General features: G+C 42.3%; 2 protein-coding genes across 2 annotated transcripts in view; both read left to right on the top strand.

The window, feature by feature from the left end:
• Window positions 1–14,060, top strand: part of ssuh2.1 (ssu-2 homolog, tandem duplicate 1) — a 43,519-nt gene extending 29,459 nt beyond the window's left edge. The window contains exons 7-14 of the mRNA XM_052528609.1: window positions 2,541–2,603; window positions 5,948–6,057; window positions 7,803–7,895; window positions 10,638–10,743; window positions 10,918–11,319; window positions 11,890–12,003; window positions 13,081–13,137; window positions 13,926–14,060. Of these exons, the coding sequence (XP_052384569.1) occupies window positions 2,541–2,603; window positions 5,948–6,057; window positions 7,803–7,895; window positions 10,638–10,743; window positions 10,918–11,319; window positions 11,890–12,003; window positions 13,081–13,137; window positions 13,926–14,060 (1,080 nt within the window). The remainder of the gene's footprint in view (window positions 1–2,540; window positions 2,604–5,947; window positions 6,058–7,802; window positions 7,896–10,637; window positions 10,744–10,917; window positions 11,320–11,889; window positions 12,004–13,080; window positions 13,138–13,925) is intronic.
• A 3,667-nt stretch (window positions 14,061–17,727) lies between these two features.
• Window positions 17,728–21,093, top strand: part of LOC118379945 (semaphorin-3D-like) — a 175,322-nt gene continuing 171,956 nt past the window's right edge. The window contains exon 1 of the mRNA XM_052526219.1: window positions 17,728–18,043. The gene's annotated coding sequence lies outside the window, so the exon portion shown is untranslated. The remainder of the gene's footprint in view (window positions 18,044–21,093) is intronic.

Here is a 21,093-nt window from a genome sequence, read left to right as displayed (position 1 = left end):
ATCATCTCTGCTTTACAGTAAAATATACACCATCTCTGCTTTACAGTAAAATATACACCATCTCTGCTTTTCAGTAAAATATACATCATCTCTGCTTTTAGTAAATACATCAACTCTGCTTTTCAGTAAATACATCAACTCTGCTTTTCAGTAAACACATCAACTCTGCTTTTCAGTAAATACATCAACTCTGCTTTTCAGTAAATACATCAACTCTGCTTTTCAGTAAATACATCAACTCTGCTTTTCAGTAAATACATCAACTCTGCTTTTCAGTAAATACATCAACTCTGCTTTTCAGTAAATACATCAACTCTGCTTTTCAGTAAATACATCAACTCTGCTTTTCAGTAAATACATCAACTCTGCTTTTTAGTAAACACATCAACTCTGCTTTTCAGTAAATACATCAACTCTGCTTTTCAGTAAACACATCAACTCTGCTTTTCAGTAAAATATACATCATCTCTGCTTTTTAGTAAATACATCATCTCTGCTTTTTAGTAAATACATCAACTCTGCTTTTCAGTAAATACATCAACTCTGCTTTTCAGTAAATACATCAACTCTGCTTTTTAGTAAATACATCATCTCTGCTTTTTAGTAAATACATCAACTCTGCTTTTCAGTAAATACATCAACTCTGCTTTTCAGTAAATACATCAACTCTGCTTTTCAGTAAATACATCAACTCTGCTTTTCAGTAAACACATCAACTCTGCTTTTCAGTAAAATATACATCATCTCTGCTTTTTAGTAAATACATCAACTCTGCTTTTTAGTAAATACATCATCTCTGCTTTTTAGTAAATACATCAACTCTGCTTTTTAGTAAATACATCATCTCTGCTTTTCAGTAAATATATCAACTCTGCTTTTCAGTAAAATATACACCATCTCTGCTTTACAGTAAAATATACACCATCTCTGCTTTACAGTAAAATATACACCATCTCTGCTTTACAGTAAAATATACACCATCTCTGCTTTTCAGTAAATACATCAACTCTGCTTTTTAGTAAATACATCAACTCTGCTTTTTAGTAAATACATCATCTCTGCTTTTTAGTAAATACATCATCTCTGCTTTTTAGTAAATACATCATCTCTGCTTTTCAGTAAATACATCAACTCTGCTTTTCAGTAAATACATCAACTCTGCTTTTCAGTAAACACATCATCTCTGCTTTTCAGTAAATACATCATCTCTGCTTTTTAGTAAATACATCAACTCTGCTTTTCAGTAAATACATCAACTCTGCTTTTTAGTAAATACATCATCTCTGCTTTTTAGTAAATACATCATCTCTGCTTTTCAGTAAATACATCAACTCTGCTTTTCAGTAAATACATCAACTCTGCTTTTCAGTAAACACATCATCTCTGCTTTTCAGTAAATACATCATCTCTGCTTTTTAGTAAATACATCAACTCTGCTTTTCAGTAAATACATCAACTCTGCTTTTTAGTAAATACATCAACTCTGCTTTTCAGTAAATACATCAACTCTGCTTTTCAGTAAACACATCAACTCTGCTTTTTAGTAAATACATCATCTCTGCTTTTCAGTAAACACATCAACTCTGCTTTTCAGTAAACACATCATCTCTGCTTTTTAGTAAATACATCATCTCTGCTTTTCAGTAAATACATCAACTCTGCTTTTCAGTAAATACATCAACTCTGCTTTTCAGTAAACACATCAACTCTGCTTTTCAGTAAAATATACATCATCTCTGCTTTTTAGTAAATACATCAACTCTGCTTTTTAGTAAATACATGATCTCTGCTTTTTAGTAAATACATCAACTCTGCTTTTTAGTAAATACATCATCTCTGCTTTTCAGTAAATACATCAACTCTGCTTTTCAGTAAAATATACACCATCTCTGCTTTACAGTAAAATATACACCATCTCTGCTTTACAGTAAAATATACACCATCTCTGCTTTTCAGTAAAATATACACCATCTCTGCTTTTCAGTAAAATATACACCATCTCTGCTTTACAGTAAAATATACACCATCTCTGCTTTACAGTAAAATATACATCATCTCTGCTTTTCAGTAAAATATACATCATCTCTGCTTTTCAGTCAACTATACATCATCTCTGCTTTTCAGTAAAATATACATCATCTCTGCTTTTCAGTAAAATATACATCATCTCTGCCTTACAGTAAAATATACATCATCTCTGCTTTTCAGTAAAATATACATCATCTCTGCCTTACAGTAAAATATACACCATCTCTGCTTTTCAGTAATTTAGGCATTTTTCCAAGTCCAAAATTCTGTTGGAAAGGTTGTGTGTGACACGTGTGTGTGTGTGTCTGTGTTATATATTTGTTAGCCCTTGTGTGTGTGTGTGTGTGTGTGTGTGTGTGTGTGTGTGTGTGTGTGTGTGTGTGTGTGTGTGTGTGTGTGTGTGTGTGTGTGTGTGTGTGTGTGTGTGTGTGTGTGCGTGCGTGCGTGTGTGTGTGTGTGTGTGCGTGTGTGTGTGTGTGTTCCGCTCCTCACCACTGCTATGTTTGTTTCAGACGTGCCACCGATGCCATGGCTGTGGTAGGACGCGCTGCACACACTGTGCAGGGAGGGGAAATGTAAGTAGCAACTCCTCCCTCCTTATTTACATCCCCTCCTAACCCTAACCCTTATTTACATCCCCTCCTAACCCTAACCCTAACCCTTATTTACATCCCCTCTCTCTCACTTCTCTTTAGACATTTTAGTCTAGGAGGCCCAGGAGTTGTTTTCCTGAGCGACGCGACCTGACCAGCAAGTTATAGGGGTGGTTTTCCGTACATAAATTAAAGCCTATCCCGACTTAAAAAGCCATCTCAATGCAGATTCTCTCTATGTCCGAGAATCACCCCCCGTAAGTTCTAACTACCAGGGTGCAGAGTTGTTTTTTGGGTCCGGACATGTTGCCAGGGAAACCTCTTGGCCCTGTTTCAGAGGTATTTAAAAAATATATATATATTTCACCTTTATTTAACCAGGTAGGCAAGTTGAGAACAAGTTCTCATTTACAATTGCGACCTGACTAAGATAAAGCAAAGCAGTTCGACAGATACAACGACACAGAGTTACACATGGAGTAAAACAAACATACAGTCAATAATACAGTATAAACAAGTCTATATACAATGTGAGCAAATTAGGTGAGAAGGGAGATAAAGGCAAAAAAGGCCATGGTGGCAAAGTAAATAGAATATAGCAAGTAAAACACTGGAATGGTAGTTTTGGAATGGAAGAATGTGCAAAATAGAAATAAAAATAATGGGGTGCAAAGGAGCAAAATAAATAAATAAATTAAATACAGTTGGGAAAGAGGTAGTTGTTTGGGCTAAATTATATGTGGGCTATGTACAGGTGCAGTAATCTGTAAGATGCTCTGACAGTTGGTTTCAGTTCCAGTTTCAGAGATGTTTGTAGTTCGTTCCAGTCATTGGCAGCAGAGAACTGGAAGGAGAGGCGGCCAAAGAAAGAATTGGTTTTGGGGGTGACTAGAGAGATATACCTGCTGGAGCGTGTGCTACAGGTGGGAGATGCTATGGTGACCAGCGAGCTGAGATAAGGGGGGACTTTACCTAGCAGGGTCTTATAGATGACATGGAGCCAGTGGGTTTGGCGACGAGTATGAAGTGAGGGCCAGCCAACAAGAGCGTACAGGTCGCAATGGTGGGTAGTATATGGGGCTTTGGTGACAAAACGGATTGCACTGTGATAGACTGCATCCAATTTGTTGAGTAGGGTATTGGAGGCTATTTTGTAAATGACATCGCCAAAGTCAAGGATTGGTAGGATGGTCAGTTTTACAAGGGTATGTTTGGCAGCATGAGTGAAGGATGCTTTGTTGCGAAATAGGAAGCCAATTCTAGATTTAACTTTGGATTGGAGATGTTTGATATGGGTCTGGAAGGAGAGTTTACAGTCTAACCAGACACCTAAGTATTTGTAGTTGTCCACGTATTCTAAGTCAGAGCCGTCCAGATTAGTGATGTTGGACAGGCGGGTAGGTGCAGGTAGCGATCGGTTGAAGAGCATGCATTTAGTTTTACTTGTATTTAAGAGCAATTGGAGGCCACGGAAGGAGAGTTGTATGGCATTGAAGCTTGCCTGGAGGGTTGTTAACACAGTGTCCAAAGAAGGGCCGGAAGTATACAGAATGGTGTCGTCTGCGTAGAGGTGGATCAGGGACTCACCAGCAGCAAGAGCGACCTCATTGATGTATACAGAGAAGAGAGTCGGTCCAAGAATTGAACCCTGTGGCACCCCCATAGAGACTGCCAGAGGTCTGGACAGCAGACCCTCCGATTTAACACACTGAACTCTATCAGAGAAGTAGTTGGTGAACCAGGCGAGGCAATCATTTGAGAAACCAAGGCTGTCGAGTCTGCCGATGAGGATGTGGTGGTTGACAGAGTCGAAAGCCTTGGCCAGATCAATGAATACGGCTGCACAGTAATGTTTCTTATTGATGGCGGTTAAGATAACGTTTAGGACCTTGAGCGTGGCTGAGGTGCACCCATGACCAGCTCTGAAACCAGATTGCATAGCAGAGAAGGTATGGTGAGATTCGAAATGGTCGGTAATCTGTTTGTTGACTTGGCTTTCGAAGACCTTAGAAAGGCATGGTAGGATAGATATAGGTCTGTAGCAGTTTGGGTCAAGAGTGTCCCCCCCTTTGAAGAGGGGGATGACCGCAGCTGCTTTCCAATCTTTGGGAATCTCATTTGACACGAAAGAGAGGTTGAACAGGCTTGTAATAGGGGTGGCAACAATTTCGGCAGATAATTTTAGAAAGAAAGGGTCCAGATTGTCTAGCCCGGCTGATTTGTAGGGGTCCAGATTTTTCAGCTCTTACAGAAGGAGAAATGGGGAAGACTTGGGCGAGTTGCTGTTGGGGGTGCAGTGCTGTTGACCGGGGTAGGAGTAGCCAGGTGGAAAGCATGGCCAGCCGTAGAAAAATGCTTATTGAAATTCTCAATTATGGTGGATTTATCAGTGGTGACAGTGTTTCCTATCTTGTGGGCAGCTGGGAGGAGGTGTTCTTATTCTCCATGGACTTTACAGTGTCCCAGAACTTTTTTGAGTTAGTGTTGCAGGAAGCAAATTTCTGCTTGAAAAAGCTAGCCTTGGCTTTTCTAACTGCCTGTGTATAACGGTTTCTAGCTTCCCTGAACAGCTGCATATCACGGGGGCTGTTCGATGCTAATGCAGAACGCCATAGGATGTTTTTGTGTTGGTTAAGGGCAGTCAGGTCTGGGGAGAACCAAGGGCTATATCTGTTCCTGGTTCTAAATTTCTTGAATGGGGCATGTTTATTTAAGATGGTTAGGAAGGCATTTAAAAAAATATCCAGGCATCCTCTACTGACGGGATGAGATCAATATCCTTCCAGGATACCCCGGCCAGGTCGATTAGAAAGGCCTGCTCGCTGAAGTGTTTCAGGGAGCGTTTTACAGTGATGAGTGGAGGTCGTTTGACCGCTGACCCATTACGGATGCAGGCAATGAGGCAGTGATCGCTGAGATCTTGGTTGAAGACAGCAGAGGTGTATTTAGAGGGGAAGTTGGTTAGGATGATATCTATGAGGGTGCCCGTATTTAAGGCTTTGGGGGGGTACCTGGTAGGTTCATTGATAATTTGAGTGAGATTGAGGGCATCAAGTTTAGATTGTAGGATGGCTGGGGTGTTAAGCATGTTCCATGTTATTAATAGACTGTCCCCGGTTTCAGAGGTATTAATAGACTGTCCCCGGTTTCAGAGGTATTAATAGACTGTCCCCGGTTTCAGAGGTATTAATAGACTGTCCCCGGTTTCAGAGGTATTAATAAACTGTCCCCTGTTTCAGAGGTATTAATAGACTGTCCCCTGTTTCAGAGGCATTAATAAACTGTCCCCTGTTTCAGAGGTATTAATAGACTGTCCCCTGTTTCAGAGGCGGTGTCCGTTCTGCCACGGACATGGTCGCAGGACAACAGGACATGGACGTAACAACAGGGCCGGAAACAACAGATGTTCCAGCTGCCAAGGAAGGGGGAGGAAGAGGTGCAGGACACCTACATTTACTGTATATTTTTACAGTATTTACACCTACATTTACTGTATATTTTTACAGTATTTACACCTACATTTACTGTATATTTTTACAGTATTTACACCTACATTTACTGTATATTTTTACAGTATTTACACCTACATTTACTGTATATTTTTACAGTATTTACACCTACATTTACTGTATATTTTTACAGTATTTACACCTACATTTACAGTATATTTTTAACAGTATTTACACCTACATTTACTGTATATTTTTACAGTATTTACACCTACATTTACTGTATATTTTTACAGTATTTACACCTACATTTACTGTATATTTGTACAGTATTTACACCTACATTTACTGTATATTTTGCATTGAGCAGAAGCTCTCATCCAGAGCGACTTACAGTTAGTGCATTCATCTTAAGATAGCTAGGTGAAAACAGCCACATATCACATTCATATTAAGTACATTTCTCTTCAATAGACTGGCTCTATGTAGTCCGTGCTACTTCCACCATTGCAGTGCCAGGACAAGAGAAGAGCTTCCTCATCACAATGATATACTCACAATCTCTCTGTTCATGATATCAAAAACGAGTAATGTCTTAAGATAATATCTACTGCAACGAGGCATTTTATTTCATGTTAAGTAAAAGGGGCGGCAGGGTAGCCTAGTGGTTAGAGCGTTGGACTAGTAACCGGAAGGTTGCAAGTTCAAACCCTGAGCTGACAGGGTACAAATCTGTCGTTTTGCCCCTGAACAGGCAGTTAACCCACTGTTCCTAGGCCGTCATTGAAAATAAGAATTGGTTCTTAACTGACTTGCCTAGTTAAATAAAGGTAAAAATACAAATGTTTTTAAAGGACAGCACCAGTAAATGAGCTGCAAATTGCATTTTATCGATAATGGTGATTTATTTAGTGATTGATTGATTATATCCCCTTGAGTTTCAGTGATTAAAACTCTCCTTTGTTCCAGTTTTCTCCTCCAGATGTACTTTCTGTTGATTGGTTGATTGGCTAATTGACTTATTAATGTCTCTTTTATTCAGGTGTATGTTCTACCATGGACGTCATTTATTAATTTGTTGATTGATTGATTGGCTAATTGATTGATTGATGTCTCTTTTATTCAGGTGTATGTTCTACCATGGACGTCATTTATTCATTTGTTGATTGATTGATTGGCTAATTGATTGATTGATGTCTCTTTTATTCAGGTGTATGTTCTACCATGGACGTAATTTATTCATTTGTTGATTGATTGATTGGCTAATTGATTGATTGATGTCTCTTTTATTCAGGTGTATGTTCTACCATGGACGTAATTTATTCATTTGTTGATTGATTGATTGATTGGCTAATTGATTGATTGATGTCTCTTTTATTCAGGTGTATGTTCTACCATGGACGTCATTTATTCATTTGTTGATTGATTGATTGATTGGCTAATTGATTGATTGATGTCTCTTTTATTCAGGTGTATGTTCTACCATGGACGTCATTTATTCATTTGTTGATTGATTGATTGGCTAATTGATTGATTGATGTCTCTTTTATTCAGGTGTATGTTCTACCATGGACGTCATTTATTCATTTGTTGATTGATTGATTGATTGGTTGATTGGCTAATTGACTTATTAATGTCTCTTTTATTCAGGTGTATGTTCTACCATGGACGTCATTTATTAATTTGTTGATTGATTGATTGCCTAATTGATTGATTGATGTCTCTCCTCTAGATGCACGTTCTGCCATGGACACGGACACAAGACCTGCCCTACCTGTCAGGGCAACAGAAACCTGATGCACTTCATTCAGCTCACCATCACATGGTACTGAATTGGGCCCGGTTTCCCCGATGGAACCTAAGCCTACAAGTGTTTTTAACAATGTGTCGGTCCTTTAAACGGCTCGAAGATGTCACAGTGTGTCGGTCCTTTAAACGGCTCGAAGATGTCACAGTGTGTCGGTCCTTTAAACGGCTCGAAGATGTCACAGTGCGTCGGTCCTTTAAACGGCTCGAAGATGTCACAGTGCGTCGGTCCTTTAAACGGCTCGAAGATGTCACAGTGTGTCGGTCCTTTAAACGGCTCGAAGATGTCACAGTGTGTCGGTCCTTTAAACGGCTCGAAGATGTCACAGTGCGTCGGTCCTTTAAACGGCTCGAAGATGTCACAGTGTGTCGGTCCTTTAACGGCTCGAAGATGTCACAGTGCGTCGGTCCTTTAACGGCTCGAAGATGTCACAGTGTGTCGGTCCTTTAACGGCTCGAAGATGTCACAGTGCGTCGGTCCTTTAAACGGCTCGAAGATGTCACAGTGCGTCGGTCCTTTAACGGCTCGAAGATGTCACAGTGCGTCGGTCCTTTAACGGCTCGAAGATGTCACAGTGCGTCGGTCCTTTAACGGCTCGAAGATGTCACAATGCGTCGGCTGTCCGTGTGCGCCATCTTGCCCCATCATGCATACATTTATTTTGTCCCCGCACACCAAACGCGATCGCGACATGCAGGTTAAAATATCAAAACAAACTCTTAACCAATTACATTAATTTGGGGACAGGTCGAAAAACATTTATCTTTTATGGCAATTTAGCTAGCTAGCTTACACGTGCTAGCTAATTTGTCCTATTTAGCTAACGTTCTGTTGCTAGCTAATTTGTTTTGGGACATAAACATTGAGTTGTTATTTAACCTGAGATGCACAAGGTCCTCTACATCGACAATTAATCCACACATAAAACAGTCAACCGAATCGATTCTAGTCATCTCTGCTCCTTCCAGGCTTTTTCTTCTCTGGGCTTTATATTGCGATTGTCAACTTCCATAAATTAGGTGCCTTACCGCCACCAACCTTGTTCGTCTTTCTATCACCCACGTGGGTATAACCAATGAGGAGATGGCACCTGTTTCTATGAACCAATGAGGAGATGGGAGAGGCAAGACTTGCAGCGCGAACTGCGTCACAAATATTCTATTTTAGCCCTTGGCAACGCAGATGCTCGTTGGCGCGCGTGAGCAGTGTGGGTGAAATAATTTAATAATATAGATTTCTACATTTCTTTTGCAACGTGAGCGGTGTAGTCAGGGTATTACGATAATCTGAACGCCACAAAGGTTCTGAGAAACGATGCCTAGATCTATCTGGAGATCCACTACATTCAGCTCACTGCCACATGGTTCTGGACTGGACTGGACTGGACTGGGCAGTTTAAAAGCAGGGGTGGGAAACTCCAGTCCTCAGGGGCTTGATTGGTGACACACTATTACCCCAGCTGATACACACCTGACTCCAGTAATCAACGAATCATGGTCTCCAGTTTTGAATACAATTAGTTTAGTTATGACAGACTTGTCAATAAGTCGCTTTAGGCAAGTCCAAGACTAGACTCGCTTTCTGTGTACAGAACACAAGACTCATAATACAAGCTGAACGAACTGTTCATGTTATTGTCCTGCTGAACTGAACAGGAGAGTCGTAATACCAGCTGAACAAACAGTTCATGTTATTGTCCTGCTGAACTGAACAGAAGAGTCGTAATACCAGCTGAACAAACAGTTCATGTTATTGTCCTGCTGAACTGAACTGAACAGAAGAGTCGTAATACAAGCTGAACGAACAGTTCATGTTATTGTCCTGCTGAACTGAACTGAACAGGAGAGTCGTAATACAAGCTGAACGAACTGTTCATGTTATTGTCCTGCTGAACTGAACAGGAGAGTCGTAATACCAGCTGAACAAACAGTTCATGTTATTGTCCTGCTGAACTGAACAGAAGAGTCGTAATACCAGCTGAACAAACAGTTCATGTTATTGTCCTGCTGAACTGAACAGAAGAGTCGTAATACCAGCTGAACAAACAGTTCATGTTATTGTCCTGCTGAACAGAACTGAAGAGTCGTAATACCAGCTGAACAAACAGTTCATGTTATTGTCCTGCTGAACTGAACTGAACAGGAGAGTCATAATACCAGCTGAACAAACAGTTCATGTTATTGTCCTGCTGAACTGAACAGAAGAGTCGTAATACCAGCTGAACAAACAGTTCATGTTATTGTCCTGCTGAACAGAACTGAAGAGTCGTAATACCAGCTGAACAAACAGTTCATGTTATTGTCCTGCTGAACTGAACTGAACAGGAGAGTCATATTACAAGCTGAACAAACAGTTCATGTTATTGTCCTGCTGAACTGAACTGAACAGAAGAGTCGTAATACCAGCTGAATAAACAGTTAATGTTATTGTCCTGCTGAACTGAACAGAAGAGTCATATTACAAGCTGAACAAACAGTTCATGTTATTGTAACCTGTAATATTGTGTAAACTCTTAAGTCAACAGAATCAAGGATTTCCCCTAGTATTTATATCAGCAGTGGTGGCAATGGATTAGCGCAGTTACATGCTAGCTATTCCCATAGACTTCCAGTCGTTGAGCTAACGACTGTCCATTTAAGAGCGTCTCAGCCCAAAAAATATAGACTCAAATGATTCCATCATATTACATTGTGGCAGCTGGTAAATGAATATAGGGGAAACACTGAAACAGAAGCATCCCGTTGGTCCATTTTCCTGCAGGAAGAACCACGTGTTTGAGTTCGTACCGGACCGGCTGCCTGAGTTCCCTCTCAAGAAGTTTGAGAAGGTGTCTGGGGACGCCTTCTTCATTGATGAAAGTATTCTGGTAAGGATCTATTTTATTTTCCCCGAGTAGAAGGGCTGTAAAGATGTGTTAACCTGATCCCAGATCTGTATGTGACCATGATAGAGAGGTTGGCTAGAACTCCCATCAGGCTACATGCCTGTCACTGTGGTGTTATGTTATCATACTCTAACCTTACCGGGCTCATTCCCCCAGGTGTACCCCATCGTGGGTTTTCCTGACCAGGAGATCTGTGACGCCTCCAGGAAGGCGTCTCAGGAACACCACAGCAAGTTCTCACCACAGCAAGTTCCCTGTCGCATCCTACAACAGGTGAGTTATCTCTGGGTCTATAGCTGGTGTCCTGGTCCAATACTCATCCTACATCAGGTGAGTTATCTCTGGGTCTATAGCTGGTGTCCTGGTCCAATACTCATCCTACATCAGGTGAGTTATCTCTGGGTCTATAGCTGGTGTCCTGGTCCAATACTCATCCTACATCAGGTGAGTTATCTCTGGGTCTATAGCTGGTGTCCTGGTCCAATACTCATCCTACAACAGGTGAGTTATCTCTGGGTCTATAGCTGGTGTCCTGGTCCAATACTCATCCTACAACAGGTGAGTTATCTCTGGGTCTATAGCTGGTGTCCTGGTCCAATACTCATCCTACAGCAGGTGAGTTATCTCTGGGTCTATAGCTGGTGTCCTGGTCCAATACTCATCCTACATCAGGTGAGTTATCTCTGGGTCTATAGCTGGTGTCCTGGTCCAATACTCATCCTACAACAGGTGAGTTATCTCTGGGTCTATAGCTGGTGTCCTGGTCCAATACTCATCCTACAACAGGTGAGTTATCTCTGGGTCTATAGCTGGTGTCCTGGTCCAATACTCATCCTACAACAGTTGAGTTATCTCTGGGTCTATAGCTGGTGTCCTGGTCCAATACTCATCCTACATCAGGTGAGTTATCTCTGGGTCTATAGCTGGTGTCCTGGTCCAATACTCATCCTACAACAGGTGAGTTATCTCTGGGTCTATAGCTGGTGTCCTGGTCCAATACTCATCCTACAACAGGTGAGTTATCTCTGGGTCTATAGCTGGTGTCCTGGTCCAATACTCATCCTACAACAGTTGAGTTATCTCTGGGTCTATAGCTGGTGTCCTGGTCCAATACTCATCCTACATCAGGTGAGTTATCTCTGGGTCTATAGCTGGTGTCCTGGTCCAATACTCATCCTACAACAGTTGAGTTATCTCTGGGCCTATAGCTGGTGTCCTGGTCCAATACTCATCCTACATCAGGTGAGTTATCTCTGGGTCTATAGCTGGTGTCCTGGTCCAATACTCATCTTACAACAGGTGAGTTATCTCTGGGTCTATAGCTGGTGTCCTGGTCCAATACTCATCCTACATCAGGTGAGTTATCTCTGGGTCTATAGCTGGTGTCCTGGTCCAATACTCATCCTACAACAGGTGAGTTATCTCTGGAGTCTATAGCTGGTGTCCTGGTCCAATACTCATCCTACAACAGGTGAGTTATCTCTGGGTCTATAGCTGGTGTCCTGGTCCAATACTCATCCTACATCAGGTGAGTTATCTCTTCTATAGCTGGTGTCCTGGTCCAATACTCATCCTACATCAGGTGAGTTATCTCTGGGCCTATAGCTGGTGTCCTGGTCCAATACTCATCCTACATCAGGTGAGTTATCTCTGGGTCTATAGCTGGTGTCCTGGTCCAATACTCATCCTACAACAGGTGAGTTATCTCTGGGTCTATAGCTGGTGTCCTGGTCCAATACTCATCCTACAACAGGTGAGTTATCTCTGGGTCTATAGCTGGTGTCCTGGTCCAATACTCATCCTACAACAGGTGAGTTATCTCTGGGTCTATAGCTGGTGTCCTGGTCCAATACTCATCCGACAACAGGTGAGTTATCTCTGGGTCTATAGCTGGTGTCCTGGTCCAATACTCATCCTACAACAGGTGAGTTATCTCTGGGTCTATAGCTGGTGTCCTGGTCCAATACTCATCCTACAGCAGGTGAGTTATCTCTGGGCCTATAGTGTCCTGGTCCAATACTCATCCTACAACAGGTGAGTTATCTCTGGGTCTATAGCTGGTGTCCTGGTCCAATACTCATCCTACATCAGGTGAGTTATCTCTGGGCCTATAGCTGGTGTCCTGGTCCAATACTCATCCTACATCAGGTGAGTTATCTCTGGGTCTATAGCTGGTGTCCTGGTCCAATACTCATCCTACAACAGGTGAGTTATCTCTGGGTCTATAGCTGGTGTCCTGGTCCAATACTCATCCTACAACAGTTGAGTTATCTCTGGGTCTATAGCTGGTGTCCTGGTCCAATACTCATCCTACATCAGGTGAGTTATCTCTGGGTCTATAGCTGGTGTCCTGGTCCAATACTCATCCTACATCAGGTGAGTTATCTCTGGGCCTATAGCTGGTGTCCTGGTCCAATACTCATCCTACAACAGGTGAGTTATCTCTGGGCCTATAGCTGGTGTCCTGGTCCAATACTCATCCTACATCAGGTGAGTTATCTCTGGGTCTATAGCTGGTGTCCTGGTCCAATACTCATCCTACATCAGGTGAGTTATCTCTGGGTCTATAGCTGGTGTCCTGGTCCAATACTCATCCTACATCAGGTGAGTTATCTCTGGGCCTATAGCTGGTGTCCTGGTCCAATACTCATCCTACATCAGGTGAGTTATCTCTGGGTCTATAGCTGGTGTCCTGGTCCAATACTCATCCTACAACAGGTGAGAATCTATAGCTGGTGTCCTGGTCCAATACTCATCCTACAACAGGTGAGTTATCTCTGGGCCTATAGCTGGTGTCCTGGTCCAATACTCATCCTACAACAGGTGAGTTATCTCTGGGTCTATAGCTGGTGTCCTGGTCCAATACTCATCCTACAACAGTTGAGTTATTTCTGGGTCTATAGCTGGTGTCCTGGTCCAATACTCATCCTACATCAGGTGAGTTATCTCTGGGTCTATAGCTGGTGTCCTGGTCCAATACTCATCCTACAACAGGTGAGTTATCTCTGGGTCTATAGCTGGTGTCCTGGTCCAATACTCATCCTACATCAGGTGAGTTATCTCTGGTCTATAGCTGGTGTCCTGGTCCAATACTCATCCTACAACAGGTGAGTTATCTCTGGGCCTATAGCTGGTGTCCTGGTCCAATACTCATCCTACATCAGGTGAGTTATCTCTGGGCCTATAGCTGGTGTCCTGGTCCAATACTCATCCTACATCAGGTGAGTTATCTCTGGGCCTATAGCTGGTGTCCTGGTCCAATACTCATCCCATCAGGTGAGTTATCTCTGGGTCTATAGCTGGTGTCCTGGTCCAATACTCATCCTACATCAGGTGAGTTATCTCTGGGCCTATAGCTGGTGTCCTGGTCCAATACTCATCCTACATCAGGTGAGTTATCTCCTATAGCTGGTGTCTGGTCCAATACTCATCTTACAACAGGTGAGTTATCTCTGGGCCTATAGCTGGTGTCCTGGTCCAATACTCATCCTACAACAGGTGAGTTATCTCTGGGTCTATAGCTGGTGTCCTGGTCCAATACTCATCCTACAACAGGTGAGTTATCTCTGGGTCTATAGCTGGTGTCCTGGTCCAATACTCATCCTACAACAGGTGAGTTATCTCTGGGTCTATAGCTGGTGTCCTGGTCCAATACTCATCCTACAACAGGTGAGTTATCTCTGGGTCTATAGCTGGTGTCCTGGTCCAATACTCATCCTACATCAGGTGAGTTATCTCTGGGTCTATAGCTGGTGTCCTGGTCCAATACTCATCCTACAACAGGTGAGTTATCTCTGGGCCTATAGCTGGTGTCCTGGTCCAATACTCATCCTACATCAGGTGAGTTATCTCTGGGTCTATAGCTGGTGTCCTGGTCCAATACTCATCCTACAACAGGTGAGTTATCTCTGGGCCTATAGCTGGTGTCCTGGTCCAATACTCATCCTACATCAGGTGAGTTATCTCTGGGTCTATAGCTGGTGTCCTGGTCCAATACTCATCCTACAACAGGTGAGTTATCTCTGGGTCTATAGCTGGTGTCCTGGTCCAATACTCATCCTACATCAGGTGAGTTATCTCTGGGTCTATAGCTGGTGTCCTGGTCCAATACTCATCCTACAACAGGTGAGTTATCTCTGGGTCTATAGCTGGTGTCCTGGTCCAATACTCATCCTACAACAGGTGAGTTATCTCTGGGTCTATAGCTGGTGTCTGGTCCAATACTCATCTTACAACAGGTGAGTTATCTCTGGGTCTATAGCTGGTGTCCTGGTCCAATACTCATCTTACAACAGGTGAGTTATCTCTGGGTCTATAGCTGGTGTCCTGGTCCAATACTCATCCTACAACAGGTGAGTTATCTCTGGGTCTATAGCTGGTGTCCTGGTCCAATACTCATCCTACAACAGGTGAGTTATCTCTGGGTCTATAGCTGGTGTCCTGGTCCAATACTCATCCTACATCAGGTGAGTTATCTCTGGGTCTATAGCTGGTGTCCTGGTCCAATACTCATCCTACACCAGGTGAGTTATCTCTGGGTCTATAGCTGGTGTCCTGGTCCAATACTCATCCTACAACAGGTGAGTTATCTCTGGGTCTATAGCTGGTGTCCTGGTCCAATACTCATCCTACAACAGGTGAGTTATCTCTGGGTCTATAGCTGGTGTCCTGGTCCAATACTCATCCTACATCAGGTGAGTTATCTCTGGGTCTATAGCTGGTGTCCTGGTCAATACTCATCCTACATCAGGTGAGTTATCTCTGGGTCTATAGCTGGTGTCCTGGTCCAATACTCATCCTACAACAGGTGAGTTATCTCTGGGTCTATAGCTGGTGTCCTGGTCCAATACTCATCCTACAACAGGTGAGTTATCTCTGGGTCTATAGCTGGTGTCCTGGTCCAATACTCATCCTACAACAGGTGAGTTATCTCTGGGTCTATAGCTGGTGTCCTGGTCCAATACTCATCCTACAACAGGTGAGTTATCTCTGGGTCTATAGCTGGTGTCCTGGTCCAATACTCATCCTACAACAGGTGAGTTATCTCTGGGTCTATAGCTGGTGTCCTGGTCCAATACTCATCCTACAACAGGTGAGTTATCTCTGAGTTATCTGGTGTCCTGGTCCAATACTCATCCTACATCAGGTGAGTTATCTCTGGGTCTATAGCTGTGTGTCCAATACTCATGATTTTCTCTCTCTCTCTCTCTCTCTCAGGTGAGTTCTCCTCAGGTGAGTTATCTCTCTCTCTCTGGTGTCCTGGTCCAATACTCATCCTACAACAGGTGAGTTATCTCTCTCTCTGGTGTCCTGGTCCAATACTCATGATTTTCTCTCTCTCTCTCTCTCTCTCTCTCTCTCTCTCTCTCTCTCTCTCTCTCTCGTCAGTCAGTCATATCCTACAACAGGTGTTTTTCTAGTCTCTCAGCCCTGTTAGGGACCTTTCCTAATAATCCTGCTTTCTTCCATCTTTCCTTTCCTTCCTTCCTCCTCTGTCAGTAGAATCCTGCAATATGAGTTACAGCTGTAAGGGTTCTGTCCCAATACTACTCAACTGCATTCTTTCTTACTTCCTTCGTCCTCTCCTCTGTCAGTCGCATCCTACAGCCAGTGAGTCTGCTCTAGGGCTTTTCACAATACCGAAACTAACCAAGCCCGAGTCAGACCAAGCCGTACTGAGCTAGCCTGATTACTTTTCCAGCAGAGTTTCTGGAGTCAACCCAGTTTGATTTGGGTATCTCAGCCTGTAATACTCCTGAACGGACTTCTCCCCTCCTGCCGTGCCCCACCTGAGGCCAGTTTCTTTACTGTTCAACTGCAGCCTTTCTTCCTTAAAAAAAACTAAAATGTGATTACCGTTAACGGCCACTAGAGGCCAGCACCGACATAAATATAACAGATCCTTCCCGGGATAGAGGCTCTGTTGATCATGTGTAGCAATATCTACTCAAATGTTTCTGTTTTGTTCACAGCGTCAAACCATCGAGTTGGTTCCCATCACTCACGCCTTCTATTCCTACAGCGGGAAAGACTACGACTACTTTGTTTACGGTCTGGAGAATAAGGTTTTCACTCCTAAATATCCTTCCGCCTGCGTTATATTATAAAAGGAAACATCTCATGCTAATGTTAATGTTAGTCCTGTCCTTTTTTTTATTTTTTTTTTATTAATATTTTACAGTCATAGTCATTACGATATACTTTACTTATTGTTGTCGTATAACCAAGGAGATAAGGAATGTCTACAGTGTTCTAGAAAAGTGTAACTACCGTCTTATTGATTGTGTATAGACAAAAGTCTATCCTCACATTTTTACATTTGTAATTATTATCTTTTTTTTTTTTTAACTCAAAAGGGTGCTAGCCATGTTGAAACTCAATGTAAAACCAGTGCCTGTTCATTCCAGCCAATCCAACCACTGATTTTTCCATCACACCATTGAATTGAAAGTATATGCTATAACAATAATATCCAAAGTTTATGAAGTTGGATAATGGAATATTTTATTCTGAATTCTGTTACGTTTGTCTGTACCTCTGTGGCCTCTCCAGTTTTGATCATAGAGATGGAACTGTAGAACATAGAATGAGAAGTGGAATCCTTTTAATTCTATGGAGAATCTCTGTTTCTATGGTTCTGGATCATCCACTGAGGTCTAAGCTCAGAGTAAGAGAGGTGTGTTGCCTGTGTGTTTATAATTGTAATCATCTAAATGTTGTTTTTTATATATATATAAATCTGAATTTTAATAAATGCACCTTACAACCTATATGCAAAATAAAAACAACTTTTCTATACCCTGTATTTTTATAATTTAAAAAAATATGATTTTGAATAATTGTATTTTTCATCATTTGGAACTGGAAGGGTGTAATTACTTGTTGAATAAAACAAACGACTTGTCTATGCCCGTTGTTAAATTACCAAACCAATACTGTAGTGGAATCGATACACCTGCACAAACACTTTGTTCCCACCCGGTGTGCGTCATGAGTGAAATAAGCAGATATTTTCTTGGCGAGAGAGCGGGAGGGGCTGGGAAGCGCAGCGCAGGAACATGGAGTGTAATTGACTATTGGAGGAGTGGCCTTCCCAGACCAGCATGCGGACTTTGTTTATAACGTGAGGAAGGGGGACAATGTGGAGACATCTCACCTCACTTCGCTTTTTCAAGGCTCGCAGCAGTCGGTTTCTCTTTGCTCTGTATCATTAGGCTGTCTGCGGTAAATTAGGAGTGGAATAACTCATCTTCAGGAATCACTATCAACAAAAGAGTGTCTGGTGAGTTTACTGAAAAGTTTGTGTGATAACTGTTGACAACTTTGCTGTGTTTACTGTGTGATAGCTGGATATGTTTGCTGTGTGCTCTGAGGCAGGCTCTGAGCATATTGTGTGAAGGTAAATTATATAAAGTGAGTGGTCTTTGAGAATTATTTTGTGCAGTTTATCAGTTCGACCATTTAAAAAAAACAAGAACACATAAAACTTGATCAATTTCTAGATCAATCAATATTAAACCCACATTATTTTTGGCAAACGTTTGTGGCTCTGCATATAACCATTTGGGGAAACAGGTAGCCTAGTGGTTAGAGCGTCGGATCGAATCCCCGAGCAGACAAGGTAAAAATGTGCACTGATCTGATGCGTTTTAACCTTTTAAACACAATATCAAAAGATGGGGAAAGATACTTTAACCTACTTGGGGAGAGAGCTTGTGAAATTAGGTAGAGAAAGAAAGAAAGAAAGAGAAGCAGAGAGACATATGCTTGGAGAGTTTGAGTAGGCTGTCGTTGACACGTTAACAGTGCTGCCCGCTCTACACTGTAGAGATCCTGCAAGCTGCGTACTACACTCTCTGTGGGACTCCAGTGCAGTGTTCACACCTCACAGTGCTTTAACGGTTTGATACCTTGCTCCGCTGGTAACTGAGATCAATGTACAGCACTTTGAGATATCAGCTGATGTACGAAGGGCTATATAAATACATTTGATTTTGATTTTATTTGCTTTGAATGGCGACCCGTCATTCTGGACAGGTGGGGCAGAGCCACACTTGTTATGAGCCCCACTTTTTTTCCTTCTTTTTTTCGGCTTGCCTGTTTTGCATGTTATTTTGGGATGTATGTGTCATATCAGTTTGCAAACAATGTAAAAATGTTTATTTTTATTTTTATTGAGTTAATTAAGCCACATACAAAGGCAGCTCCAAAAATGCAGGTCTTTCAGCACAGCTCAGTGCTTTCTGTGGTGGTTGGGCAGCCAAGTGGAAAATACAGGGTGTAGGTGTCGGTAATGTTCTCTGGTTGTGCTGTGATTGGCTCAGTGTTCTGTCACTCATGGGGACACTACTTCAACGCCAAGTCTAAGGGTAGCGTAGCCTAGTGGTTAGAGCGTTGGACTAGTAACCAGAAGGTTGTGAGTTCAAACCCCCCGAGCTGACAAGGTACAAATCTGTCGTTCTGCCCCTGAACAGGCAGTTAACCCACTGTTCCCCGCCCGTCATTGAAAATAAGAATATGTTCTTAACTGACTTGCCTGGTTAAATAAAGGTAACATTTTTTAAAAAAAATAAAGAGCTTGAAAATTCAAGCCCCTTGGGTGCTGCCATAGAGTTACATGAGGAGTGCCCATCCAAGAAGGCTCAAGTTGATTGGCCTTGTCAAATCACGTTATATTTACAGTAGCTTTGATCATGTCAACATCATACTTTCAAAATCTTAGCTAGCAGTCATCATCATGAATCAAATCGATATTCTATTGGCAAACCCTTTTTAATCCTTGACATATGAGGATAAATAATGAAGAGTAATTATAGAGAGAACTTATCGGTGCTCATCGGCCATTGGACATAAACATTACACAACAAGTTGAAAATTGCAAATTCAACAATGAGTTGTTTGGAAGGAATCCTTGTCTATCACAAGCATTTCGCTACACTCGCATTAGCATCTGCTAACCATGTGTATGTGACCAATAAAATGTGATTTGATTTGAGCAATCACTAGCCTGCTATTAAGTAACTAAAGAAAATATAAAAAATAATTAAAGACCAACAATAAAATAACAGTAACGAGGCTATATACGGGGTATTACGGTACAGAGTCAATGTGGAGGCTATATACAGGGTATTACGGTACAGAGTCAATGTAGAGGCTATATACGGGGTATTACGGTACAGAGTCAATGTGGAGGCTATATACAGGGTATTACGGTACAGAGTCAATGTGGAGGCTATATACAGGGTATTGCGGTACAGAGTCAATGTGGAGGCTATATACAGGGTATTACGGTACAGAGTCAATGTGGAGGCTATATACGGGGTATTACGGTACAGAGTCAATGTGGAGGCTATATACAGGGTATTACGGTACAGAGTCAATGTGGAGGCTATATACGGGGTATTACGGTACAGAGTCAATGTGGAGGCTATATACAGGGTATTACGGTACAGAGTCAATGTGGAGGCTATATACAGGGTGTTACGGTACAGAGTCAATGTGGAGGCTATATACAGGGTGTTACGGTTCAGAGTCAATGTGGAGGCTATATACAGGGTATTACGGTACAGAGTCAATGTGGAGGCTATATACAGGGTGTTACGGTACAGAGTCAATGTGGAGGCTATATACAGGGTATTACGGTACAGAGTCAATGTGGAGGCTATATACGGGCTATTACGGTACAGAGTCAATGTGGAGGCTATATACGGGGTATTACGGTACAGAGTCAATGTGGAGGCTATATACAGGGTGTTACGGTACAGAGTCAATGTGGAGGCTATATACAGGGTGTTACTGTACAGAGTCAATGTGGAGGCTATATACGGGGTATTACGGTACAGAGTCGATGTGGAGGCTATATACAGGGTGTTACTGTACAGAGTCAATGTGGAGGCTATTTTCAGGGTGTTACTTGTACAGAGTCAATGTGGAGGCTATATACAGGGGGTACCGGTACAGAGTCAATGTGGAGGCTATTTTCAGGGTGTTACTGTACAGAGTCAATGTGGAGGCTATATAGAGGGTGTTACGGTACAGAGTCAATGTGGAGGCTATATACAGGGTGTTACGGTACAGAGTCAATGTGGAGGCTATATACAGTGGGTACCGGTACGGTACGGAGTCAATGTGGAGGCTATATACAGGGGGTACCGGTACAGAGTCAATGTGGAGGCTATATACAGGGTGTTACTGTACAGAGTCAATGTGGAGGCTATTTTCAGGGTGTTACTTGTACAGAGTCAATGTGGAGGCTATATACAGGGGGTACCGGTACAGAGTCAATGTGGAGGCTATTTTCAGGGTGTTACTGGTACAGAGTCAATGTGGAGG

This window comes from Oncorhynchus keta, chromosome 10, assembly GCF_023373465.1.
Source record: "Oncorhynchus keta strain PuntledgeMale-10-30-2019 chromosome 10, Oket_V2, whole genome shotgun sequence".
Taxonomy (NCBI): domain Eukaryota; kingdom Metazoa; phylum Chordata; class Actinopteri; order Salmoniformes; family Salmonidae; genus Oncorhynchus; species Oncorhynchus keta.
The sequence above is the reverse complement of the archived record's forward strand: the minus strand, read 5'-3'. Positions and strand labels throughout refer to the sequence as shown.